At 41.9% G+C, this 27,773-nt stretch overlaps 1 protein-coding gene across 1 annotated transcript in view; it reads left to right on the top strand.

The window, feature by feature from the left end:
- LOC122670668 (DExH-box ATP-dependent RNA helicase DExH14) overlaps positions 1-27,773 on the top strand; it is a 178,437-nt gene that overhangs the window by 109,041 nt on the left and 41,623 nt on the right. Inside the window, exons 36-40 of the mRNA XM_043867628.1 lie at positions 10,636-10,785; positions 11,134-11,325; positions 11,458-11,523; positions 23,253-23,408; positions 23,500-23,643. Of these exons, the coding sequence (XP_043723563.1) occupies positions 10,636-10,785; positions 11,134-11,325; positions 11,458-11,523; positions 23,253-23,408; positions 23,500-23,643 (708 nt within the window). The remainder of the gene's footprint in view (positions 1-10,635; positions 10,786-11,133; positions 11,326-11,457; positions 11,524-23,252; positions 23,409-23,499; positions 23,644-27,773) is intronic.

Below are 27,773 nucleotides of genomic sequence, written 5' to 3'. Positions count from 1 at the left end.
TCTTAATCCTATTTTGGGATTTGGCTGAGTTTGACGCCTTGTATCCATTTCAGATTCTGGTACGGACCGTACGGTTACCCAACATGGGATTGAAGGCTTGCACATATGGTTTGTCTCCCCTGCCACTTTTAGATTCCTACAAATTGCCCATTTCCCCTTCAGAATTGAAAGGATGGGTTTTCAAAGGGATGCCAACAACAGTTTTGGGAAGCTGTGGGGATCAAAGAGGTTTTATGTTTCCTGAGTTAGGCCGTTGATTTGGTTTTTTCTAGGTTTTGATAGGAATTGAATTTAGAGTTTGAATTTCAAGTTTGAAATATATTTGATGAAAATATAGAGGGGATGGAGTAACTTCTTACTTGATGAAGCTAGCAGATTTGAACGCACACGGATACAACTTGGTCTGGCTGCAGAAAAAAAACTTTTCTCAGAAATATAATAAATTTTTTTTGGGGTGAATATATAATCCATTATAAAAGAAAAAAAACAAAGAGAATACAATATACATGGCCTAGCCTGTACAGAGGAAGGGAGGCAGAGGCTTGAAGCAAAGCACAGGGGAGAGGACCCAAGAGCCTACAATAAGCCTATTTCCAGGGGTGTCTACACACCTAGAGGTGGCCGCATCAATCTTGGCTTTAACGTTGAAGAGGATAGAGACACAAATCTGCTGGAAAGATCTGGACTTGGAGGTCCATCTACGAAGGTTGCGCTTGAACTAGATGTGATAGATAGCAGCACCGAAAGCCAGTTTACCCAGCGCATCACAATATGATTTCCCTTCAAAGGACATTTCCACCCAAATCCATTCTCTATCGGAAGGCAGGATCTTTCTACTACTGGGCCAGGATTTGGAAAGAATGCCTTTCCAAACCGAGGAAGAGAATGGGCATGCAAAGAATAGATGATCCACATTTTCATAAGCATTCTGGCAGTGACAGCAGCTAGGAAGGACAGAGATCTGATGCACAGTGACGAAGGCTTGCGTAGGAAGACAACTGGAGAAAGTTCTACAAACAGTGAAGCTGGAGCAAGTGATGTGCTTCCTGTTGGGAAAATGCAATCCCACCTATCTAAACCTCTAGTGATGTTTTGATGACAACAAACAAATGAATTGATCTAACATATGTCTTCAAGAATGCTTATAGTGCTTAAACAAGTTAAATCAAGAAGACAAAAGAAAGAAGGCTAAACAAGAAGCTCAAAGCCAAGACAAGTCAAGATAAGCCAACACAAGTAAAACATTTGCAAAGTCATGACAAGAAAATCAAGGCTTAGTCAAGACTCAAGTCAAGAATGAAGATGTCCGAGTGCACCTAGCTCACACAAAGCATACTTGTAATTGCATACATATTGCATTTGATTCACGATCATTAGAGACCATAGGAGGTGACACTCTAACCTACAAATTGACCTTAAAATAATAGGTTTTTATTTTAGAACCAATGGGCGAAGATAGACTGCCAAAAACAGTCAAAACAGTTTGATGGTTGCACCTAACGGTTGACCATCAGAGACAGGGCTCTGCGACCGGCAGTTACAGAAAACCTGACGGTTTCAATCGTCAGAGCTGAAGGTCGATCAGGAGCTGACGGTCGCTAGGTGGTCGACCATCAGTTAACCATCAGACTCCAATGGCTAGTTCAATGGCTAGTTTTCCCCAACGATCATATTTTGAAGGTCGACCGTCAAACCTAATAGTCGACCGTTAGAGGTCAAAAAGTTGAAAGTTGAAGCAAGTAAACAAAGGAAAGATGAAGGTCGGAGGTTGGAGAAGGAGAAGAAGGAGAGAAGAAGAGAAGAAGAGAAGAAGAGAAAATGGTGCAATGTTGTGTGTTGGAGAATCGACTCCACCACACCTATATTACTTCACTAAGGAGTTAAAAGAAATTACATACACTCCCTAGGGAGGTAAAAGGTAAAATAGAAGAAATACATTATAAGGCAACTAGTTAACTAACTAGTTCCTAAAGTACCCCTACAACATATAAACTCTTATACTCCCCCTCAAGCTGGAGAATAAATATCATGCATTCCCAGCTTGCATAATAGGGTACCAAATTGAAGAGAAGAAAGCCTTTTAGTAAAGATGTCTGCCAATTGATCGCCAGTCTTCATAAAAGGAGTGCAAATGCAACCAGAGTCTATTTTCTCCTTGATGAAGTGCCTGTCCACTTCGATGTGCTTTGTTCTGTCGTGTTGCACTAGATTATGAGCAATGCTTATGGCTGTCTTGTTATCACAATAGAGCCGCATAGGATCATTAGTATCAAACTCCAACTCTTGAACCAATCGTTTCAGCCATATAAGTTCACAAACTCCATGAGCCATTGCCCTAAATTTTGCCTCTGCACTGGATCTAGCTACAACAGGTTGTTTCTTGCTTCTCCATGTGACTAAATTACCACCAACAACTGTGCAATAGCCAGATGTAGATCTTCTGTCTGAGATGGATCCAGCCCAGTCTGCATCTGTGAAGCCCTCTATCCTCAGGTGATCATGTCTGGCATACAATAGTCCTTTCCTTGGGGAGGACTTCAAGTATATAAGGATACGGTATACAACATCCAAATGCCCACTCTTGGGGGCATGCATAAACTGACTCACAACTCCTACTACATAAGAAATATCTGGGCGAGTCATAGATAGGTAGATGAGTTTCCCCACTAATCTCTGGTACTTCCCTGCATCAACAAGAGGGGGGCCACAATCTTCTCCTAGTTTGTGATTCTGCTCAATAGGAGAACTTGCTGGTTTGCAGCCCAACATCCCTGTCTCTTTCAACAAATCAAGGACAAACTTCCTTTGACATATGTTGATTCTTTTCGTGGACCTTGACACTTCAATTCCCAAGAAATACTTCATGGGACCCAAATCTTTAATCTCAAACTGTTGAGCCAAGTAGGTCTTTAGCTTAGCTATCTCAACTCTGTCATTTCCAGTCACAACAATGTCATCAACATAGACAATAAGGGCTGTGATGGTACCATTACCTCTCCGGGTAAATAAGGTATGGTCAGCTTGACTCTGGGAGTACCCATTCTTCATAATAGCCTGCCTGAACCTCTCAAACCTTGCTTTTGGAGATTGTTTGAGACCATATAAAGCCTTCTTCAGAGACACACCTTGCCTTCACCAAGGAAACTTGGAAGTCGGAGGGGGCTGCATGTACACTTCCTCCTCTAAGTCACCGTGGAGGAAAGCTTTCTTCACATAAAACTGGAATAGAGGCCAATCTCTATTGGCTGCCAATGATAAGAGGACTCGAATAGAATTATGATTAGCCATGGGAGCAAATGTCTCTTGATAGTCAATCCCATACACTTGACTATACCCTTGGGCCACCAACCTTGCCTTGTATCTCTCGATTGTACCATCCGATGGTACTGACGTGTAGACCCACCCAGTAAAGGCGAGATAGACATCACTTTTATGCTTCATCAAGAAGATCCAAGTGGATTTAGAATAATCATCTGGATTGAGAATAATAATCAACAAAATAAACGAAATAACGGTAACCAAATAAAGATGTAGTGGGAGAAGGTCCCCAAACATCAGTATGCACAATATGGAAGGGAACTGTGGATCTATTACCACTACAAGGATAAGAAGAGCGACAATGTTTAGCAAATAGACATGGTTCACACTAAAATACATGGGAAGAAGGAATGGAGGAAAACAAATGTGGCAATTTTTGCCTCATAATACTAAAGGAAGGGTGGCCCAACCGTTGATGCCACAAGATCACAAAGTCAACAATACTATGGTCACTATGCCCACATTCGTAGGACCGAGTAGTAGGTAGGGGTGATGATCCTGGATCAAGAAGGTAGAGTCCATTTTCCTCCCGTCCACTGCCAATAATCCTCTTTGTCACCAAATCTTGAAAAACAGAATGAGAAGGAAAGAAGGTAACAACAATTCAAGGATTTGATTACAGATAACAGGTTAGTGGCAAGGTTAGGAACATAAAGAACAGAGTCAAGAGAAATAGTAGAAGTAACTCGAACGGTACCCTTACCAGAGATAGAAGAATGAGAATCATCAGCAATTCTAACCTTTCCTTACCAGAACAAATGATGTAGGAATCAAAACACTGATACATCCCAGTCGTATGGTTTGTGGCACTAGAGTCAATGATCCAATGGTGGGAAGACGTAGAAGCCAGTAAGGCAGAGGCCGAAGAATTGAACTCTGTAAGAGTAGTAGAAGAGTGGTGGGGCTGCAATATCCGGTGTAGGGCTGCATTATCATCCTGAATGGTGTCTGTCTGCAGTCGGGATGGAAGTCCCATAGGCTCAACCTCAAGCCTCATAGAGGATGTTCTAGCTCCCCCTCTCCTACTGCCATGCATACCAGAGGGAGAGCCATAAAATATCCAACATCTCTCTTGAGTGTGTCCATATTTCCCACAGTAGTCACAGCTGAATCTTTTCCTGGCAATCCCTTGGGGTGGAAATTGACCTCTTCCTAACAACTGACATAATATAGGAATACACAAGAAATAGGAATGATACCCAATCCAATGGGGAGTACACACTCTACCCAAACAAGCTAAAAAACAATGCTTTTCAAACACTGGTAATTTCACTCCAGCGATCAAACAAGGTAAACATCTCAAAGAAAAGCAACTCCATCAAGATTGTCAAGGCATGTCTTCATCATACAGCTACTAGGGAAGCTCAAAAAACAATTTTCATCAATATTACAAGCAAAAAATAATCTTTTCTTGGCTGGTTGTGATTGATTTGACCTCTAAGGGTCCAGTTCTTTACCAAAGGAAATGGGGAGTCATTGCTTAACCCAAAAAGAGAATATCAAACACAAGTAACCATAGTCCAGCTAGCAAATCAGGCAATACTTCCACCAAGAAAAACTCCAAATGTATGAGTCTCAACACACAATGATCTCATCCATCAACTTAAAGAGCCCAAACAACATAAATCAACCAAACCAAATAGCAAGAAGCAGCATAGTCCATCAACACCAGAAGCACAGACGAAAACAGAGCCTGGCGGTACCTTAAAATCCAAGAAGAAGATGATTTTTGAAGCAATTACTCTTGAGGATATGAACCGAGACCATGGGGTGGTTCAAGTAGACCCTAGGGTGATTCAAATGAGCTATAACTCAGCTCCAAGGACAACCGAACGAAGGAGATGAGGAGAAATTACTAAAAGGCTGGCGTGTAACTTGCTGCACAGCTAGATTAAGCTCCAAACCCTTTTTTCTTCAAGTGAACTCCTCCTTTTGTGGCTCCATGGTCTTCATTCATTCCTCTTGTAAGATATCTTCAAGCTTTTTCACATAATAACTCCTTCCTTGGAACCCCTTTGTAACCTAGGGTTCCAAAGAGAGAATAGAAACTGAACAAGAAGGTGAATCAACTCTCAAACCAACAAATTAAGCTCTGATACCAAGTTGGAAGTTAAAGACAGCAAGTGAACAAAGGAAACATGAAGGTAGGAGGTTGAAGAAGGAGAAGAAGAAGGAGAGAAGAAGAGAAGAAGAGAAGAAGAGAAGAAGAGAAGAGAAAATGGTGCAATGTTGTGTGTTGGAGAATCGACTCCACCACACCTATATATAGCCGTTAGAGCTTTTTGTCACATGCTCATATGGACACTTTTTGAGGCCTATAAAAGCACACCTTTCCCAGCCTCAATTCTATGCACTACAGTCCAAAAGAGCACTTTTTGAAAGTGGAAAGAAGTCAATTTGAAGCACAATTCCCTATGTTCTTGAGTCAATTTGAAGCACTTTTTGGTCGGCTGTGTGTCTTCCAAAGAAGGAGGGCGGCTTAGGCATAAGAAGGATCAAAGATGTGAATCTTGCTGGTCTCATCAAACTCATTTGGAAGATAGCCTCAAAGCAGAAAAGCATCTGGGTCAACTGGATATACTCGGGCCCTCTGCGGCAGGACTCCATCTGGACGGCTTCTTCTTCCTCTGGTTCTTCCTGGGTCTGGCTCAAGATCATGGACCTCCGACACCTAGTTCGCCACAATATTCACTCTCAGATTGGTGATGGTTTGTCGTCCTATCTATGGCTTGATCATTGGCACCCGCGGGGGATTCTCTCTCACCTGATTACTCCGAGAACCATTTATGCCTCTGGCCTTCACAAACTCTCCTTGGTAGTAGATATCCTCGATCAGCACGGTGGTTTGTCCCCTCCTCCTACCTCCTCTCCAGAGTTTATTCTCTTCTGGAATGAGCTTCCCTCTATATCCAGGAGACTTTTGGGCCGAGGTGATTGTGTTACTTGGTTGGCAAACAATTTAACCTCCTTCTCCTTTAGATCAGCTTGGGACCTTATCCGTCATAAGGGTCAATTAGCTCCTTGGAGAAAGCTTCTATGGTTCAAGCATCATATCCCTCGGCACTGCTTCACTGCTTGGAGGATCTGTTCCAAATGCCTTCCAACCCTTGCTTTCCTGCGCCATCGGCATATCCCAGTTTCTACCTCTTGTTGCCTTTGCTGGAACAGTGTGGAAGACTCGGATCATCTATTTTTTGAGTGCCCTACTGCGACAGCTATTTGGAAAGGCATCTTGGCAAAATGCTGGCCAGCCCCTTGAAGAATTCTGCCCTTCTCTCGCGAGTGGATTTGGATTGACATGACTTTTGCAGGAACCTCTATTTGTGACACGGTTGGAAAGCTTGCTTTTTGTGCTACTCTAAATCATATTTGGATGGAGCGAAATTTCAGAAAATGGACAACCAAATCTAGGTCTTACCAGCAGATTTGGGATTCCATTTCCTTTGAAATTAAGGCGAAATTATCATCTGCCCCTCCTTCCACTTGTCTTGATACCCCAAGGAACAGACTCATTGTTATCTCCTGGGGCCTTCCTTCCATCTCTCTTGTTGGTTCCAGCTCTCCCCTGTGAGGACTAGGTTCCGGATTCTTTGTTTTGTTGCTCCCCTAATGGGGCCCTGTAATTTTTTCTCTCTGTGGTAATGAATTTCTTATTCACCCAAAAAAAAACCTTTGAAGAGAGAAGTCTCCATCTCATCATTGATTCAAGCATTCAAATCTCATATTCTCCCAAGGAGTACATCATCAATTAAAAATTTATTTTTCAAAGGGGAATCATTTAGAGTGAGCATTCATTGCATTCATCTCATTCTCACTCGCAAGGAGTAACTGTCACACTCCTTGCTTAGGTAATCCTAAATTTTTTATTGTAATTGTTTTTATTTTTCTTGCTCTTGAGTTTGGTGAAATTCTTGATGAGCAAGGTTTTGCATTGAACCTAGACTGTACTTGGGTTGTGCAAGGATCCTCTTGTCCTTAGAATAAGATTGTAAAGGGGATTTGTTTTCCCACCTAGTGTACTGAAAGGGAAGCTCTAGTGGAATTCTCTCAAGCTTGAGTGGAGTGGATGTGGATTCGAAGAATCGAACCACTATAAAATCATTGTCTCTATTTGTATGATTGTGTTTATCTCTTTACTTTACTTACAATTGTTTTATATTCCAACTTCTAGCAAGTCGAAATTTGCAATTAATTATAAAGAATCGAAAAAGAGGCAAATTCCGCTAGAATTAACTTATTCACCCCCTTCTTAGTTAATCTACACTTCTTGAACCAAACCATATTACTCCAGGCATTAGTGGAAGCCCTGATAAGATCCCAAGCTGATTTGGCACTGAACAGACCCGAAGAAGAAGCCAACCACAAAACAAAATCACCTCTATCAGGGGGGCCTTCTGCGGACACTCGGAAGAGCAGCCCAAATGGCAGACAAAGAGGAGATGGGGGGGGGGAGCCAGGGGCCATTCATCAAACCGAATGATGTTCGAGATCAAATCCAACTTGTTGAAACCTGACCTTTAAATAGTATTATCACCAACCGTGTGAAGGATTTCCAGGGGGTGCCAATAGTCCAACCAAAACGAGTAGAGGACCCATCTTCAATTTGGGAAGTAATAGCCCCTGACACAAGAGGCCGGAGTTGCAAAATTTTTCTTCGAACCCAAGAGACATTTGAGTGGGGAGAAATGGACCAAATATAATTTTGCGCTGGAATAGACCCAATCAACCCAAATACTCTTCTTTCTAGCTGTAATCTTCCAAATAAGCTTGAGAATACCAGCAGTGTTGACATCATTGATCCGTCTAAGCCAAGGCCCCCTTCTGCTTTAGGGAGGCTAACGGCGGACCAACTGATCGGGTAAAGAAATCTGGAGTATTCAGATGGCCAGCAAAGGACTCCAAATTCGAAATGATGGACTGCGGGAGACTAAAAAGGCCTGATCAATAAATGTAGGATGACTGAATCACAAAACTGATCGACTCAAGACGGCCAGCAAAGGAAAGGAACTTGCCCTTCCAAAGCTGGAGCCTCTTACACAAGAGGTCCAAGATAGGGGAGCAATAGGGAGCAGTTAACCTGGAGCGGATCAAAGGAAGGCCCAAATAATTGACTGGGAGACTCCCCAAAGAGAACCTGGATTTCTTGACAAGCCTTAACTAAGTCGAGGACACTAACTAGGAAAAGGAGAGATTTGGAATGGTTTATACGGAAGCCTGACATGCTTTCAAACTGGCGGAAACACGACAAAATGGAATCAACTGAGGGGATATCTTCTTTCCATAGTTCAAAATCTCGTTTCATTTCTGTCGAAATTACGAATATTTATTGGTCGAGTCGAAACAAAATGCTACATCGAATTGAAAAAATGCAATATTTGGGAAATTTTGGTCACCTCGTTTCTGAAATTTCGGAAATCTCGGTAATTTTGGTCTAAAAAAATGACTATTTCGTAAAAAATTTAGTTATTTCGGCATTTTACACCCACAAATGGCCAAGCAAAACTCAGAGAAAAAAATAGTACATTTCTATGAAATTTTGCCATTATCTCAGAAATTTCGGTCTGGCCGAAATGGCCTTCCAAAACGAGATTTAATACTATGCTTTGAAGAAGATCATTAAGTCATCGACAAAGGGTAAGGTGAGAGAGCTTGAGGGCCTTGCAATTGAGCATGGGAGGGAGGAATGAAGGGAGGCAGGCAGAGAGAGGGAGGGATGAACTTGTTAAGGAGGCCATCTGTAATAGCGGAAGGGGGGGTTTGAAAATGTAGGAGAAGGAGGTTATAGATTCAGCTTTGATTTCCTCAACTAAGGAGATGGGAGAGCTATCACCGATAAAGAGTTTGGAGATGGAATTGAAGTGAGTGCAAGCCTTCAAAGACCTATGGAAAAAGGAAGTGTTGGAGTCTCCAAGATTCAACCATTTGACTATAGATTTTTGCGGAGAAAGCTCTCCCCTTGGGTCAACAAAGAGAGGATCTCAGAGGAAAGCTAATTTCTCCTTAGTAGCAAGGGTGACATTGAGAAAATAGGTTTGGAGACAGGACTGAAGATCAGTGAGATTACCCTGCAGTCAGCAATAGAGGAGGAGATGTTACCAAAGGAAGAGGAATTCCAAGCCTTGAGAGAACTTTTGAAATTTCGAAGCTTTCTGGGGAAGGCAATGAGGGGAGCCGAGTGGGCATGGACTGGCTCACTTCAAGCATCACGGACTATAGAGAGATATCTGCAACAACAGTGTGTTTGAAGCATGCCCATACCCACAATTCTTCTTCTACTCCTCTCACAGCCCAACCCTGATATTCCCCCTTTTGTTTTTCAATTTTCCCAAAACCTAAGTTCTGCCCAGACCAAACCAGCCAGCCAAATCACACCATCTTTGGATCGAATACTCCCCTGCCCCATAGGAGAACTCGATCCATATTGCAGGAGCCCCATCCTCCCACTAAAACCCTAATAAACCCCATCTCCATTCATTCCCCAAAACCCTAAATATCACCCAACCCAAACTGACCATTGAAACTGCCCCATAATTGGATCAATTACTCCCCTCACACAATTGGAAGCTCGATCCAAGTTGCTGCGCAATCCACCCATCCAAACCCTAGAAATCCCCACTTTTCCTTTTTCCAAAACCCTAACCCTAGATTCCAATTCTGTTGCCAATTCAATTCAGCAGTCTTAATCCTATTAAAACTTAACATAACCGTTCTGATAGACTCTCCTATATCAAATTGACCTAATCCCACCATCAAACCTTAACCTAATTTCACATTTTTCACCTATTTTGACCTAGCCGAATTACCCAGTTCATAACAGATCCTGGTTATTGGCTTCTCGTTGGTCTCCTACCAATCTAGAACTACATTAGAGGATCTCTCTGAGGCACTGTTAGCTGCTTATATGGAGGTAAAGTAAAACTTCAAGGTTCCACCAGAGTCTGAAACCTTAAGGTGCAGAAGCTGGGATGTGGAGGACATAACTGAAACGTGGATAGAAGAGGGGTCCCAAAGACCCCTATATATGAATTAAATGGGGAAACATTGATTTTTCATTGGAATTATGATGCTGTATTATTACTGATTGTGCGTGGTGTCAGAATGTGTTTGTAATCAGATGCCCAGCTTCCTTTTGGGCTAAATTGCATTTCATGTGCACTTATCTCCTTGTCTTCCATTTCTTCCCTGTTTGTTGTAGTTTATCCATGACTGGTTTTATACAAAAGGTGGAACAGTATGAAACCTGTTAGTTAGCTATCTTACATAGATTGGATTTTACTCAACTTACTTTCAAATTTGTAATTTTTTTTTCATGAACAGGGATACCCTGGGAAGTTCTACTGCCCAAGAATGAATAGTATGAATAAACCTGCATATGCTGCGATATGTACCCATTCACCTACGAAACCAGTTCTTATTTTTGTTTCATCTCGTCGCCAAACAAGGCTTACTGCGCTAGACCTCATTCAGGTTCGACCTTACATCCTGAGCTTTTGGGGTTGGGATCATATCTTCACTGGCTAATCATGATTTGGATCTAGATATTTTCCATTACACTAGTGCAGGAGATTCTTGCTTTTCTTAGAAGAAGCCAAAGAAGTATTATATAAAAAAAAATGATGTCCAAGGCACCCCATCAAAGGGGAAACACCAAGCCCCTCAAAATATTCATTAGCGCTACTGGCTTAGACCTAACTACTTCTGATGTGGATTGGGAGATCTGGATCCATACCATCATTACCTTTGGATCCATGGACATGTGACTACACATCATTAGTGGTATCAAACATTAATTGGTAGCTTTATTTGTAATTGCAGTTTGCAGCTTCAGATGAACATTCTAGGCAGTTCCTTCATATGCCAGAAGATGCATTGCAGATGGTACTTTCTCAGGTCACTGATCAGAACCTATGGCATACTTTACAATTTGGAATTGGATTGCACCATGCAGGATTGAATGATAAAGATAGATCTCTTGTTGAGGAACTTTTTGCAAATAACAAGATCCAGGTACTTATTATTAATTATTATTATAATAATTTATGTCAACAGGCTTTTACTCTCTTACCTTGCCAAAATTATAAGTTTCAAGAACGAAATGCATTTTGTTTAACCGAACTTTTTACCTTTATACCATCACAGGTTCTGGTATGCACCAGCACATTAGCATGGGGTGTTAATCTTCCAGCTCATCTGGTTATTATCAAGGTTAGTTCAAGTAATATTTCTCAAGTTAATATGTCCATTATTGTGATAGAAGAAACTCCTTTAAGCTACCTCAAATAAGAAATTTCTTCATATTTTGCTGACTTTTACAAGCAGGTCTTATTAATAAGTCTCAGGAAAGTCAAAATAGGAATCCTATATACACACCTGTATATCTAGGTTATCTCAGCTGAAGGGTCAACAGTGTGAATGTGTAATCAACAAAAAAATATATTTGTGCAGTGCTCCATAAACAGAAGGCTTTAACTAGTCCCTTGGTGGTTGCCCAAAAATATAGCACACTCAAATAAACTATTAATAATTCTGATGGATGAACTAAATTCTCAATATAGTACTGATAAACGAACCATAGAAATTCTGCAAGCAGCACAAAGGCAATAAGGCTTAGAACTCTGGATAAATTTGAGTTTATCTACACGTCTAAGCAAAATCCAGGTCTTATTTTTGTGTTGGTTTTGAAGAGCATCATGAAATTTATTCAGGAGTTCTTGTGACTTGTCAGAACTGCATTTCAGGTGGGAATTATGGATTATTGCTTATATCTGTTTTTGAGAGGATGAGTTGTTCGAAGGTGTAAACTCTGTGATCTCATCTGTAGGTTGTATAGCTTTGTTTCTCATAAAGGCATCATAGTGGATCAGGGTAATGAATGTGCTGATCTTCTCCACATACAGAATATATAGATAGAGTTGTCTTGGTGGAAGGTCAATGTTTGGGTAAGTCTTACTGTAACTTCTTAAGTGGGGATCTTCTCCACAGCTGAAGAATGGGATTTCCTGTCATTCTGTCAAAGCCTCTAACAATCTCATTGCAAAGAATAATAGAAAGGTACTGTGGTTAATCAGCAGCAACCCAAGGTGGTGAAGCGAGGTCATATCCCCCTTCTCTCCTCTTTTTTTTTTTTTCCGAGTTTCAGCAGCATATCAGTTCCTGAGTGCGTGACTTTTAAGTTGTGGAAACTCAGTTTTTGGGCTTGGATTCTACACTTAATCCTCACATTCTGATTGTTAGTATCTAAGTCATTACTTACCTCTGTTCTTCCCAGATTTGTTCTCAGTTACAGACCCTCTGATTACTGCTACTATCCTATTCTGGTTCCAGACTTTCTTCAGAGTTTCCTGACTATCCAGCCCCTGGATTGGGCCAAAATTCTGCTAAGATATACTTCTCTGTTAGGACTTAGGACTATAATCGACCAGAACTGGACGATCATCAAATGTAAGAATTGGGAGTCATCCCTGTTCGTGAAAGTTACTATTTTCTTATTTTCCCTAGTTTCTCTGTTCTGTTCACATTTAGTACTCCTAATCTGACCGTTGGTTTTCCTTGATATTTTAGACAACTTCAATCAGGCCCATCGGCCTGCTGGCTTTTGAGATATTGATTTTTCTCTATTTTGCTCTATTAGCTCTTAATAATTCTGATACACTCGAGGCTTAAATTCTGCCTCGAAGCAAGCTTCTGTTCGCTCCCGGCTCCATGCTTCTCGCTCTGCTTTCTGCTGTCTCCTTGAAACTCACATCAAGGAGCAAAATTCAGACAAAATCCTCAAGTCTTTAGCCCCTGGCTGGTCCATGTTCTCTAACTATTCCTCCCACCCAAATGGGCGTATTTGGATCCTCTGGGATCCTCGCAAAATCTCCATCTCCTTCCTTTCCTCTTCCTCCCAATTCATCCATCTCTGTTTTTCGGACTGCCTTGGCCATGCTTCCTTTTTCTTCTCTGTTATCTATGCTCACAACTGTCCCATTCAAAGGGCCCTTCTTTGGGCTGATTTGCGCTCCTTTGCCAGCAGCATTGGGTCTCTCCCTTGGGGATTGGGAGGTGACTTCAATGTCATCAGATTCAGTTCTGAAAAACAAGGTGGTAATCAGCTTGATTTGCAGGCTATGGAAAATTTTGATGATTTTATTGATGATAGGGGTCAATGACCTTCGTTGGACGGGCTTCCCCCTAACTTGGAGCAACAAAAGGGCTGGCATCCAGCGCATCTCTTGCAAACTTGACAGGGTTTTAGTCAATGAAGCTTGGCTTACTTCCTTCCCCTCCTCCCATGCCACCTTTGATAACCCAGATATATCTGACCATTCCCCAATAGCCCTTGCCATTCAGCCTTACACTTCCTTTGGCCCCAAACCCTTCAAGTACTTCGACATGTGGCCCTCTCACCCTTCCTTCTTGCCCACGGTTTTGGAGGCTTGGTCCAAACCTGTTTTTGCCTTCACAACCTCCATTATTGCTTTCTCTAGGAAGCTCCGCAATGTCAAGGAAGCCCTCAAGATTTGGAATAAGAATATATTTGGTGATATCTCTCTTCAAGTTGCTGATTGCAAACAGAGGCTTGCCTCTATTCAGATTCAGCTGCAGACTGACATCCACAATACCATTCTTGCTGAAACTGAGAAAGATATTACTGTTGAGCTCTGTAGAGATGGTTGAATTAGGGTAAGACTCTGTATATCCTTAGATCACACAGGCCATGTATTTATATTAAGTAGAATGATAAGGATCCAAGTACAAATAGGAATCAACCTCAGTCCTAATCATATTAGGGATTCCTAGTACAACTAGGAATACCAAACTAGGATTCGGTTGAGGGAGATAAACAATAAAAAAGGAGAAAAATAAAAGAGAAAAATAAAAGGGAATAAAGAGGAAACATCCTAATCTAACTAGGGGTACTTCCCCAATCGGTTAGGGGGCAGTCCTAATAGAATTAGGAGTGCTTACCCCAATCGGGTAGGGGATAAGTAACCTATTTCAACACTCCCCCTCAAGTTGGAGCATATATATCATGCATGCCCAACTTGACTAATATAGGATGAAACAGCTTGCTACTCAGTGCCTTAGTGAACACATTAGCTAGTTGATCAGTAGACTTCACAAAGGGAACACAAATGAGGCCAGCTTCAAGCTACTCCTTGATGAAATGTCGGTCAACCTCCACGTGTTTAGTACGATCATGCTGGACAGGGTTATGAGCAATGCTAATGGCTGCTTTATTGTGACAATAAAGCATCATAGGAAGATGGACAACAACACCGATATCCTGCAATAATCCTCTAAGCCACAGAAATTCACAAATGCCTTGTGCCATCGCACAGAACTCGGATTCAGCACTAGACCTTACCACAACATTCTGCCTTTTGCTATGCCATGTGACAAGGTTCCCACCCACAAAGGAACAGTAGCCAGAGATAGATTTCCTGTCAGGAGAACCTGCCCAATCGGCATCAGTATAGGCTTCAATCTTCAAGTGACCATTGGAAGATAGAAGAATTCCCTTTCCTGGAGCCAACTTCAAATACCTCAAAATACGACGGACCGCATCCAAATGAGAGGAATAGGGATCATGCATGAACTTACTCACCAAACTTACAGCAACTGCAATGTCAGGACGTGTGTGAGAAAGGTAGATTAGTTTGCCCATTAACCGCTGATAAGCACCCTTGTCAACAGGTTCACCCTCTTTCTCCCTAAGTTTTGTAGTAGCTTCCATAGGAGTATCTGAAGGATGACAGCCAAGCAACCCTGTCTCAGTCAATAGATCAAGGACATATTTCCTTTGGGAAAGAAAGATGCCCTTTAAAGATCGAGCAACTTTTATCCCTAGAAAATATTTTAGGGAACCAAGATCTTTGACCTCAAACTCACGGCCAAGAAGAATTTTCAAATCCCTGATTGCAGCATCATCATTACCAGTGACCACAATATCATCCATATAGACTATGAGAAGAGTAACCTTGTTACCAAGTCGTCTGATAAACAAAGTGTGATCAGCATTGCTTTGCTTGTAACCTGCTGAGATCATAGCCTTATGAAATCTGCCAAACCAAGCCCTAGGTGACTGCTTCAAACCATAAAGGGCACGCTTCAATTTACAAATCCTGCCCTTAGTCCTGTCATTAGAGAATCCTGGTGGAATGTCCTTGTATACCTCCTCCTCAAGCTCTCCATGGAGGAAGGCATTTTTGACATCTAACTGTTGAAGATCCCACCCAAGATTTGCAGCATAGGATAATAGCACCCTGACAGTGTTGAGCTTTGCCACGGGTGCAAAGGTCTCCTGATAATCAACTCCATAAGTCTGAGTGAACCCCTTTGCAACCAGACGTGCCTTATATCGATCCACAGAACCATCAGCCTTCTGTTTAACCACAAAGACCCATTTACATCCAACTGGTTTTTTCCTGGAGGAAGATTCACAAGTTCCCATGTATTATTTTTATTCAGTGCTCCCATTTCTTCCAACATCACTGCCTTCCACTTTCCATCTGTAGATGCTTCCTGCCAATTTTTAGGAATCGAAACAGAAGAGAGAGAAGATACAAAGGCACGAAAAGAAGGAGAAAGAGAACTATAAGAGACAACACGAGATATAGGATGTAAAGTACAAGTCCTAGTACCTTTGCGATGAGCAATAGGTAGGTCGAAGGAGGAGGGATTACCAAGAGATGGAGGATCTGGATCTGGAGCCGGCAATTGAATGGGTATTGGTGCTAAAGTGGATTGCATCTGCCCTCTGATGGTTCTCCCCTTGTGTAGGTGAGTATGTTGGAGTTGTCAATTCTCTTCCAAATTCACCAATAGTTCTCTGCCTGACCGAGTCGGCTCCCCGAATAAGAACATTAACATCACTATTTTCTATGGTCTCCCCTGTAAAGGATTCCCGAGGTGAGGGAGGAACGCCAGAGAAGGTGGGGCAATGTCCAAAGGTGATTGGGCAGCAGTCAAAGGAAGCTGGGCAGCAGCCGTGGGAGGCTGGGCAGCAGCCAAAGGGGGCTGGGCAGCAGCCGTGGGTGGTGGTAAAGATGGCTTGGCAGCAGCTAGAGGAACCTCCAGTGGAGGAATCTCAGAAGGCACATCTTCACGTGTACTCTCCCCCTGAAGAGGTGGTGAAGAATAATAAGAAAGCGTCTCATGAAAAACCACATCCATACTAACCAAGGTACGGCGGGAACGGGGATGGTAACACTTATAACCTTTTCTGGGTCGGAGAATAACCCAAGAAAATACAACGGAGCCCTCTAGGCTCAAGTTTGCCAGGGGATCTGGTATTCCTAGCATAGCACACACACCCAAAGACTTTGGGAGGCACAATAAAGGAGGAATGGCCCAATAAAATATCAGAGGAGTACGGGAACTAAGAACCTGAGAAGGTAACCTATTGATAAGATAGGCAGCAGTGAGGACTGCATCCCCCCAATATTGAGAGGGAACATTCCTCGCAAACATCAAAGCCCTGGCCATTTCCAGTAGGTGACGATTTTTTCTTTCTGCCACGCCATTTTGGGCAGGGGTATCAACACAACTAGTCTGGTGAATAATGCCATGGTCAGCCAAATACTTCTGAAATTGGGACTCAGTATACTCAGTTCCATTATCACTTCTCAATATTTGGAGAGTAGTCTGGAACTGAGTTTGTATCATTTTATGAAAATGTTGAAAACAGGAGAAAACCTGATTTTTAGTGTGCAAAAGATAAACCCAAGTGTTCCTAGAATGGCAATCAATGAAAGACACAAACCAACGATGACCAGGAAGAGATGGTTTACGACTAGGGCCCCAAACATCAGAGTGTACCAAATTAAAACAAGTAGAACTTCTTTTATTTGAAATAGGATAATTTGAACGTGTCTGTTTGGCCAGAACACAAGCCTCACAAAAAAAGTCAGCCTTAGTACGTAGGGTGACCAAACTAGGAAATAAATGAGCTAAAATGCCTAAAGGGGGGTGACCTAACCGAGAGTGCCACTGGTAGAGTTCAGAAGAGACCAAGGAGTTCTGATGCAGCGGAGATGGTAGTGGTGGTGGAGAGAAGCGACCGTCATCAAGCAGATACAGGCCACCATGCACTTTACCCAATCCAATCGTCTTCCCAAAGTCTAGATCCTGAAATACACAATGAGAAGGAAAAAAAGTGACTTTACAGTTAAGATCACGAGTAATACTACTAATGGAAAGGAGGTTAGTTGTAAAATTAGGTATGTGCAAAACAGATGTCAAGGGAAGAGAAAAAGTGCATTGTATGATTCCTTTTCCAGATATTGAGGAAAGGGAACCATCAACCACTTTGACCTTATCTATCCCAGAAGTGGGAGAATATCTGTGAAACAGACTAGAGGAACCAATCATATGATTTGTGGCTGCAGAATCTATGATCCAAGGATGAGAAGCCACAGAAGCACAATGACCTCCAAAAGGAATACCTGACCGGGCAAAGTGTGAACCTGAAGGAGCCGAAGAATTGGCAGTAGCTGATGTAGTAGAGGCAGTGGCAGCAGAAGACCTTAGCATACGTAGGAGTGCCTGTATATCATCCTGGGATAGACCAGTTTCAGTAGCAGGGGCTGCAGTAACAGTCGCAGTCTGATGTGCCTTGGGCTTTGTCTTTATCTTTGTCTTGGCAGCCCGCTTAGCTTCAAAATCTGCCGGTTTCCCATGAAGTTTCCAGCACCTCTCTTTGGTGTGATAGGGTTTGTGACAGTGCTCACAAACAACATTCCCTATAGTAGAATCACCAAGAGAAGCAGTGCCACTAGGTGCATAAGAGGCTAGGGCAGCAGCCTTGAGAGCTGATCTATCTGTAGTAGGAGGGTGCAACATGGCAGCCCTACGGTTTTCCTCAGAGGACACCGGGGCATAAGATTGTTCAAGTGTGGGAAAAGGTTTATGCCCAACACTTGAACACGAATCTGATCATAGTCCCCATTTAAGCCAGCCAAGAAGTCATAGACCCTAATCTTGTCCACATGCTTTTTATAGGAAGCAATGTCATCAACTGTAGTAGGGTGAAAATCAGAGAAGTGGTCCAACTATTGCCACAGGCTGCGGAGAGTAGCATAGTATTTCGAAACAGAAAGGTCTCCCTGAGTAGTGTGAAGTACCTTTTTTCGAAGTTCATAAACTTGGGCATCATTACCAAGCTGCCCGTAGGTTTCCTTGCAAGCAGCCCAAATCTGGTCGGCAGTATTCAGAAGAAGAAAATTATGCTGTAGTTCTGAAGTCATAGAGCCTATGAGGTATGACATGAGAACACCATTATTGGCAAGCCACTTAGTCTGAGCAGGGCCTTTATCACTGGGCTTCACACTAGTGCCATCAATATGGTCTGTGAGACCACGGCCAGCAATGGCAAAGGAGGCTGATCTGGACCATAGAAGGTAATTAGAGCCATCCAGTTTGATAGGGTTAGGTGAAAAACTGTGATAATCTGTCTTCTTGTTGCTATCATGATCCGAGGTAGCTGTAGAGTTGGTAGAGTCACCCATACTGGCAGCAGAGAATGCCAAAAAATATCTTCAAGTGAAATCCCAAATATGAGAACTAGCAGCCAATAAGAACCCTATATCGATATGGTCAGGGTTTTGAAAAAAAACCTGAATTTGATGAAATCGATGAAGGATCCAAGGGGCTGAAAAAAAAATCCTGCAGTGAATGGACTTGAACTGAGGATAAGGAGCCCTTAAGAATGGGAGAAAAAACTTCCTGAAATCAGATTCCAAAAAAAACTGCAGTAGGTCCAAATCCGATAGAAATAGGGTTTTGAAAAACCCTAATTTTGCTAATAACGATCTCAAGGAGGTCCTCTTCAATAAAACTGAACTGTGGGAGCCCAAATTGCTGTCGAGTGGGTCCAAATAGGTGGAGAAGAAGCCTTCAAAAATTCGGATACAGTAGTGAGCTCAAACTCCTAGATCGACAATTGTCAGGGTTTGGAAAAAAACCCTGATTTGGTAAATATCGATCTCAAGGAGGTCTTGAAACTGTGATCAGATCTGAGATAGGAACATGAAGCAATAATAAGATATTCCTGCTGCAGTTTCTGGTCTTCAAAAAAAGGAGATGATTCCTTGTATTAGAAGTAGAAGCAATCCTCAAAGAACTGAAGCTCCAATTTGCGCAAGCTGGAAGTGCTGGTTCCTATCGAGCAGAATTATGTAGTAGCATCCATGAGGTAATGGGGGCAGCAACTGGATCGAAAGATCACCTCATCAGTGCTGCCCTATGTGACAATAGAGAACTAGGGAGAAGAGAAAGGAGAAACCAAGAGAGAGAGAGAGAGAGAGAAAAAAAAAGAAAGAAAAAACTGAAATATCGTGGGAGATGGTCCCTAATTCGAGATTAGCTCTAATACCATGTAGAGATAATTGAATTAGGGTAAGACTCTGTAGATCCTTAGATCACACAGGCCTTGTATTTATATTAAGTAGAATGATAAGGATCCAAGTACAAATAGGAATCAACCTCAGTCCTAATCATATTAGGGATTCCTAGTACAACTAGGAATACCAAACTAGGATTCGGTTGAGGGAGATAAACAATAAAAAAGGAGAAAAATAAAAGAGAAAAATAAAAGGGAATAAAGAGGAAACATCCTAATCTAACTAGGGGTACTTCCCCAATCGGTTAGGGGGCAGTCCTAATAGAATTAGGACTGCTTACCCCAATCGGGTAGGGGATAAGTAACCTATTTCAACAAGCTCTCTACCTTGCTCTCTAGGGAAGAAAGCTTCCTAAAGCAGAAATCTAGAATCAAATGACTTGACTTGGGTGATTCAAATTCTGCTTACTTCCACCACTCAGTTAAGGCCAATGTCAATGCAAACTCCATCACTCAGCTAACTTACATCGATGGCTCTCTTGCCACCACTGTTAAGGACATAAAGGACTTGGCTATTCAGCACTTTAAAGGTATTTTCAATGCTCCCATGGTGGGAAATGTTCCCCTGCAAAGCCACCTGCTCAACAAGTTCATCCCTTCAAATCACATTGATGTCTTGAGCTCTATCCCTAAAGAAGATGAGATTTTGGAAGCTATTCACTCCTTAAAGGTGTCTGGAGCTCCAGGGCCGGATGGATTCAGCATGGGATTCTTTCTTGCTACCTGGGATATCATCAAGGCGTACCTCATTGCAGCCATTGAAAGCTTCTTCTTTAATCCCTACCAGATCAAAGGAGTCAATCATACTTTTCTTTGCCTTATCCCTAAAAAGGAAGGTGCTTCGGCTATAAATGACTTTAGTCCCATAGCCTTATGCAATATTCTCTACAAGTTTATTGCTAAGATCCTAGCTAGAAGACTCAAGAGTGTAGTGGATTTGTTGGTCAGTGACAACCAATCAGCTTTTATTCCAGGCAGGAACATCTCTGACAATATTCTTCTGTGCAATGATATAGTCAGAGGGTTTGACAGGAAGAATCATAGCCCCTCTATTCTTTTGAAGATTGACATTCACAAGGCTTTTGATTCTCTAAGGTGGGACTACATATCTTAAGTTATGCTCAAGATGGGATTCCCTATGCCTTTTGTTCGCTGGATTAGCTATTGCATCTCCTCCCCCAAGGTCTCAGTCTTAATTAATGGCAGTCCTGCGGATTACTTTGGAGCTATTGTGGGGATTCGTCAGGGATGCCCTCTATCCCCTTACTTGTTCACCTTGGCCCTGGAAGTCCTCTCTAGGCAAATTCAGACTTGTACTGATCAGCAGCTCATCGCTCCTATGCCTAAGTGCAAAGCTTTAAAACTTACCCATCTTGCTTTCGCCGATGACTTGATGATTTTTTCCAAGGCCTCCATCGCCTCCCTTGAGTGTATCTTGCTTTGTATGTAGCAATTTCATGAGCTTTCGGGTCTTCGCATCAACCCATCCAAGTCCCTTATCTTCTTTGCTGGTATTCCAGATCTAGACAAAGTGGAGTTTCTGGAGAAATCAGGCTTCCAAGAGGGGCATCTGCTTGTCAAGTATCTGGGCCTCCCTTTGATTCCAGCTAGGCTCTTTGCTCATCATTGCACCCCCATGTTGGACCTTATAAGGAAAAGACTCCAGTTATGGAAAGGCAAGCTTCTCTCTTATGCAGGAAGGCTGGTGCTTATTAGATCTGTCTTAGAGGCTTCATACATCTACTGGTCTAGTATTTATGGGCTCCCGCAAGCAACCATCAAGTCCTTAGAATCTCTATTAGCCGCTTTCCTTTGGAAGGGAGCCAAATCCTCAAGAATCCTCCACCCCATTAGATGGGCTTCAGTGTGTCTCCCAAAAAAGGAGGGTGGTCTGGGTATAAGAAGAATCAAAGATGTCAACTTGGTCGGTATTATCAAGCTGATCTGGAAGATAGCCTCAAAAAAGAAGAGCATTTGGGTCGATTGGGTTTATTCGGGCATTCTCCGTCAAGACTCCATTTGGACTGCTTTTGTCTCCTCTGATGCTTCTTGGGTTTGGCGTAAGATCCTTGAGACCTGCCATCTTGTTCTTCATTCCATCCACTCCCACATCGGTGACGGTCTCTCCACTTCCCTTTGGTTGGATCATTGGCACCCTAAGGGAATACTTCTACATCTTGTCACCCCAAGGACGATCTATGCTTCAGGTCTTCATAGGGTGGCTCTTGTTGCGGACATTCTCCACCAGGATGATTGGGCCCCCCCTACCACTTCCCTGCCTCTTGCTCTTATTTGGAATGATCTTCAGTCCATCCAAAGAAGATTGCCTTCTAGGGGCGACTGTGTCTCTTGGACAGCAAACAGCTCGCTGAAATTCTCTTCCAAGGCAGCTTGGAATCTTATCCGGTTCAAAGGCTCGACAACTATCTGGAGGAAACTCCTTTGGTGCAAGCATCACATTCCCCGCCATTGCTTCACTACTTGGAGAGTGTTCACTTCACCAACTGTCTTCCTACTCAAGCTGTCCCCCGCAGACGGCAGATCCAGGTTTCCATTGCCTGCTGCCTTTGTTGGAGCAATATTGAAGACTCGGCTCACCTGTTCTTTGATTGCCCTACCTCCAGAGCCATCTAGAAAGGTATTCTGTTCAAGTGCTGGCCTACCCAAAAAAGGATTCTCACCTTCTCTAGAGAATGGATTTGGGTTGATAAGACCTTTGGTGGATCCTCTATCGGCTTTTTATGCTGCCCTCAACCATGTTTGGATGGAGCGTAATATCAGGCAATGGACCTCCAATTCTCGTTCCTATCAACAAATTTGGGATTCCATTTCCTTTGAAATCTCCTCCAAATTATTGTTTGCCCCTCCCTCTTTATGCTCTGACACCCCAAGGAACAGGCTTATTGTTATCTTCTGGGGCCTTCCTAATGTTTCTTTTTCTGATACAGCAGCCTCTAGCTGAAGCTTTTCTTAGCCGTGGGCTTTTGTAATTTCCCCCCTTGGGGGCCCTTGTTTCTCCTTTCCTTCTTTGTTAATGAATTCTTTTATTCACCCAAAAAAAATTCTGATACACTGATTCTGTCGTGTAGAATTTCCTGAATCTGTCCTAACAGGTTAGCGAAACGCATCATGATTAGTGTCCCTCTCTTCCTCCTGCTTGTCCATGTGTTCGACCCTTTCAGTAAGGAAATCCAAAAATATTAATAATACCATAATATAGGGTCTGTTTGGTTAATTTCTCAAACTTCTGAAGTGATCCTCCGTCCAACCCTTTTCATCTGGAAGTAAATGGTGGCTAAGAAAAATGAGTTTTAAACAAGTTCCTCCATTTTATACCGAAAACTAATAGTTTTCCTAGTGCTGTTATTAAATACCAATCATCATGATCCTAGGTTTGTACATGACAAATCCTGCAGAAAATTTGTGTGTATTTTCTTAAAATCTTCATCTATTTTGGGCACCAATTAAGCCTCTCTCTCTCTCTCTCGCTTGTGTTTTCTCCACAGTATCTGATGGCCATTTATTTTTATAATGGTTTGTGGTGTAGGGAACTGAATATTATGATGGGAAGGCAAAAAGATACGTCGATTTTCCCATTACAGATATCTTGCAAATGATGGGACGTGCTGGGCGACCACAGTATGACCAACATGGAAAAGCAGCAATTCTTGTGCATGAACCCAAAAAGAGCTTCTACAAGAAGGTTTCGAAGGAATTCATCAACTTAATAATCTAAATTGAGACGTATACTGATTTTAAAATGTGGAATAATTTTCTTCTTTTACTATTGGCAGTTTCTTTACGAACCGTTCCCAGTTGAGAGTAGTCTGAGGGAGCACTTGCACGATCACATTAATGCAGAGATTGTTTCAGGGACAATTTGCCACAAGGAGGATGCCGTGCATTATCTCACGTGGACTTACTTGTTTCGCCGATTGGTATGGCTTTTTGTTTTTTTTTGGTCTTGGTGATTAGTTTTACATGAAACATATCTTTTATCAAATAATGTCAACTCCTTAATCTGTCTGACTGAGATTGGGCTCATAGATCAATTTGATAGTTATTTCTGTTGAAACTTGAATTTTCGATGTTTTTCCCTCCTAAAATACAAAGTGGCCCCTCAGGTTTTCTGATTATCTGATACTTGTCAACAATCGATGCAGATGTTACTGTTTCCATGTGGAGCATTTTATTTGTTTGAGAAACTGGAATTTTCTGAGCCTCCATGTCCTTGCTCTTGATTGAAGTTCCATATTATTTGTTATTTATGTGTATGCTAGGGCAGGTCTATATTTGTTCTAAGTATGATATGGACGTACTTGCAAAAAACTGCAACGCATTGTGCTGTTCTCACATTCTCAGTTTCTTTTTCTTTTAATTGTCATTGTATACTTTTGTATTTTGATCTGTTAATCCAAGTTGGTTCATTTGTGCCAGAAACTTAATATTTCATGTGCAAATTCATTTGTTTCATACTCGGTAACTATCTGTGTTTGTGTTCTTGAAACGCCTTTGGTACCATTCTTCCAGATTTTGTCAAAAACAGTGAGATCTGTAGCAAAGCACACTTAATAGAAACCAGAACCGAGAAAGTGAGAAGAAGATGGGGAAGAGAAGAGAACTGTTGTACCTGACAGTCTCCCTCACCTTGTTTATATTTGTACTAAAAAATTACATTAAGAGAGGGAATTCCTAATCATATTAGGGCTCCACATTACAATAGGAAAATAGAAATGAAATTACGAATAGAACTAGGACTAGAACTAGAGACTCCAACTAGGACTAGGAAACATAAACATAAAATAGAAGAGACACATGAGGAGAGGAATCTCAATTAGAATTATGGCATTCTAATCGAGATATCCTCGTCTCCCTATGAACTCGATATACTTCAACACTCCCCCTCAAGCTAGAGCGTACAAATCATCTAGACCTAGCTTGGAACAACTTCGACAAAAAGCAGGTCCAAACAATGCTTTTGTAAACATGTCACCAAGTTGATTGGTAGTAAAGACAAACGGAGTAGCAATAATAGTTCGAGAACTCGCGAGATCTCAACCGAGATCTCGGTTTTATGTGAGGTCGAGTTGAGACGTAATACGAGGTTAAAAAATGCAATATCTCTCTCGACCCGAGATCTCGGGTCGACCCAAATCTCTACCCATCTTATGTTATAAAAGTGCCATCTCGAGCTGTCTCGAGATATCTCGACCGAGAGGCTGTTCCACTTCTACTGAGACTGCCATTTTGGTATACCGACACCTATCTATGCAAACCTTGGTATACAGACATAGGACAGACACTTATTTATGCCTAATATCATTTAAGTAAATGATTTTGTATTACTTAAGATATTATTCATAATTAAGCAAATACCCCCCTATTTGAATCCAATAAAAATAGATAAAAATCAAATTCCAAACGGAAAAAAAGTCAACCCCTCAGTTCAAGAACAAAAACTGAATTTTCGGTGGTAGATGCAATTTTCAACTTTCTAATGCTAGGGTTTTTCTCAAATCTAAAAATTTCATAAATCTTAATATGGTAAAACACCGTTCATTCAGAGCGATTTTGACAGCACTCGCGCACACCAAATTAAGTTTGACTGTCCTAAAAGTTGGTTCACCTTTTGGGATTGGTTTGTGGTTTGTGTGATTACACCGTTCATAAAAAAAAATTAAGTTTGACCGGTACATAACTCCATCAATATACATCAGATTTAAGCAATCTTGGACTTGTTGGAAAGCTTTCAAAACAAAGTAAGTGTCTATCCTGTGTTTTTCCGGATTTCTTAATTGATATACAAATACAAAAACATTTACTTAAATGATATTAGGAATAAATTAGTGTTTGTCCTGATTTCTGGCATAAGTAAGTGTCTGTCCTGGTTTCCCGCTAAGTGAAACTCCTATTTGAATTTTGTTTTTGCAAAATCTGATAGAACCATTCTGTTTAAATGGCCTAAAATAAGCTGAGTACCAAGTTTCACACCCAAACTAGGTCTAAAACCCACCGAAACCAGGTTTCGAGTTGAAATAAAAAATGCACCAACTTGACCGAGATCTCGGTTTTTCCCAGGGTCGAGTTTTAAGTTTTAGTACCTTGGTAACAATCAACATCTTCATAACAACATCCTGAACAAAGTGACAACCAACCTCAATGTGCCTGGTCCTCTCATGAAAGATAGGATTACTTGCAATAGAGATAGTAGTTTGATTATCATAAAACATCTGCATAGGCTGAGTCATGGGAAATCCCAATTTCTGGAGCAAGGATTTTACCCACATCAATTCAGTTGTAATATGTGCCATCGCTCGATATTGATCTTCAGCTCTCGACTGAGCAATGGTGGTTTGTTCTTGCTTCTCTAGGTGACCAATTACCACCCACAAAGGTACAATAGCCAGTCGTAGAACGTCTATGACCATCAGCACCAGCCCAATCAACATCAGAAAACCCAACCAGATTAGCATTCCGATTAGGCCGATAAATAAGACCTTTACCAGGAGCACTTTTCAGATAATGCAACACATGGCAAGCAGCATCCTAATGAATTTTTTTTGGACACTGCATAAATTGACTAATAACTCCAACGGCAAAGGATATATCTGGGCGAGTGACAGTAAGATAATTAAGTTTGCCAACTAATCTTCTATACCGATGAACATCTGAAAATCCTCACTCTTAATGGATCCAAGTTTTTGGATGGTGGTCCATGGGAGTATCTTCTGGTTTGGAAGCAAGCATTCCAGTGTCAGTCAGAAGGTCAAGGACATATTTACTTTGAGATAAGCTAACACCTTTCTTGCTTCGCAAAACTTCAATACCGAGGAAATACTTGAGAACACCCAAGTCTTTCATCTGAATATGTTGATGAATATATGCTTTAACTTGGGCAATACCAAAAGCATCATTACCAGATATAATAATTTCATCCACATAGACTACCATCACCACCGCCTTTAAACTCTGACGGCGAACAAAAACAGAATGGTCAGAATAACACTATGCGAATCCAACCTGAGTAACAATGGAGCTGAACTTATCAAACCATGCTCTTGGAGATTGTTTCAACCCATATATTGCCTTATGAAGCTTGCAAACCTTGGTAGACTCCCCCTGAGCAACACACTCTGGAGGTTGCTCTATATAAACCTCCTCTTGAAGATCACCATAGAGAAAGGCATTTTTTATATCCATCTGATATAAGGGCCAATTAATAGCCAGAGAAATAAGGATCTGACGGAGTCCAAATAAGCAACTGAAGAGAAAGTCTCAAAGTAATCCACACCATATGTTTGAGTATAGCCTTTAGTAACCAAGCAGGCCTTCAACCGCTCTAAAGAACCATCCAGATTGTATTTTATAGTATAAATCCACCGACACTTAACAAGATCCTTCCCAGTAGGTAATGAAACCAGAGTCCAAGTATTCCGAGATAATAAAGCATCAATCTCGGTGTCCATGGCTGCCTTCCAAATTCCAACCAGGGTAAGAGAACACCGCATGGTGGGTGTGAGGTATAAAGTTAGTAGATAAAGCAGAAGCAAGTGGGTGATAGTGGGTTGGAAAATGAGAAATGGAAATATACTACTCAATAGGATAAACAGTAAGTAGTTGTGGGGTTTGTGAGTACAAGAGTGAGTACCTTTATGAACAGCAATGGGTAAGTCGATGGAGCCTTCAACAGCAGTCAAATTGAGTCTCGGGCTGATCGACGTTCGTTATAGCAGGTGGCAAGGCCGGAACATCAGGAGCAGTGGGGGATGGATCAGGTATAGTTAGCGGGACAATGGAAGCTGGTATAGGAGTAGTGGTGGATGGAAAGGTCGGTGGTTAAAGACTCGACACCGACGACGGTGATAGACTTGAATCGGTGAAGGGATGGGAATGGTGACAGGTATTGATGGACCTGAAGATCTTCATTGTTCACTGTGGACGGCATAGTTCGAGAACTCGCGAGATCTCGCCTAGTTTCTCGGTATTTCGAAAATCCGAGACGAGATGGGGGTCGAGTCACAAAAGTACAATATCTCGATCGAGATCTCGGTTTGACATGGGAAAATGC

The sequence above is a fragment of the Telopea speciosissima genome, chromosome 8, assembly GCF_018873765.1.
Source record: "Telopea speciosissima isolate NSW1024214 ecotype Mountain lineage chromosome 8, Tspe_v1, whole genome shotgun sequence".
Classification (NCBI taxonomy): domain Eukaryota; kingdom Viridiplantae; phylum Streptophyta; class Magnoliopsida; order Proteales; family Proteaceae; genus Telopea; species Telopea speciosissima.
The sequence above is the reverse complement of the archived record's forward strand: the minus strand, read 5'-3'. Positions and strand labels throughout refer to the sequence as shown.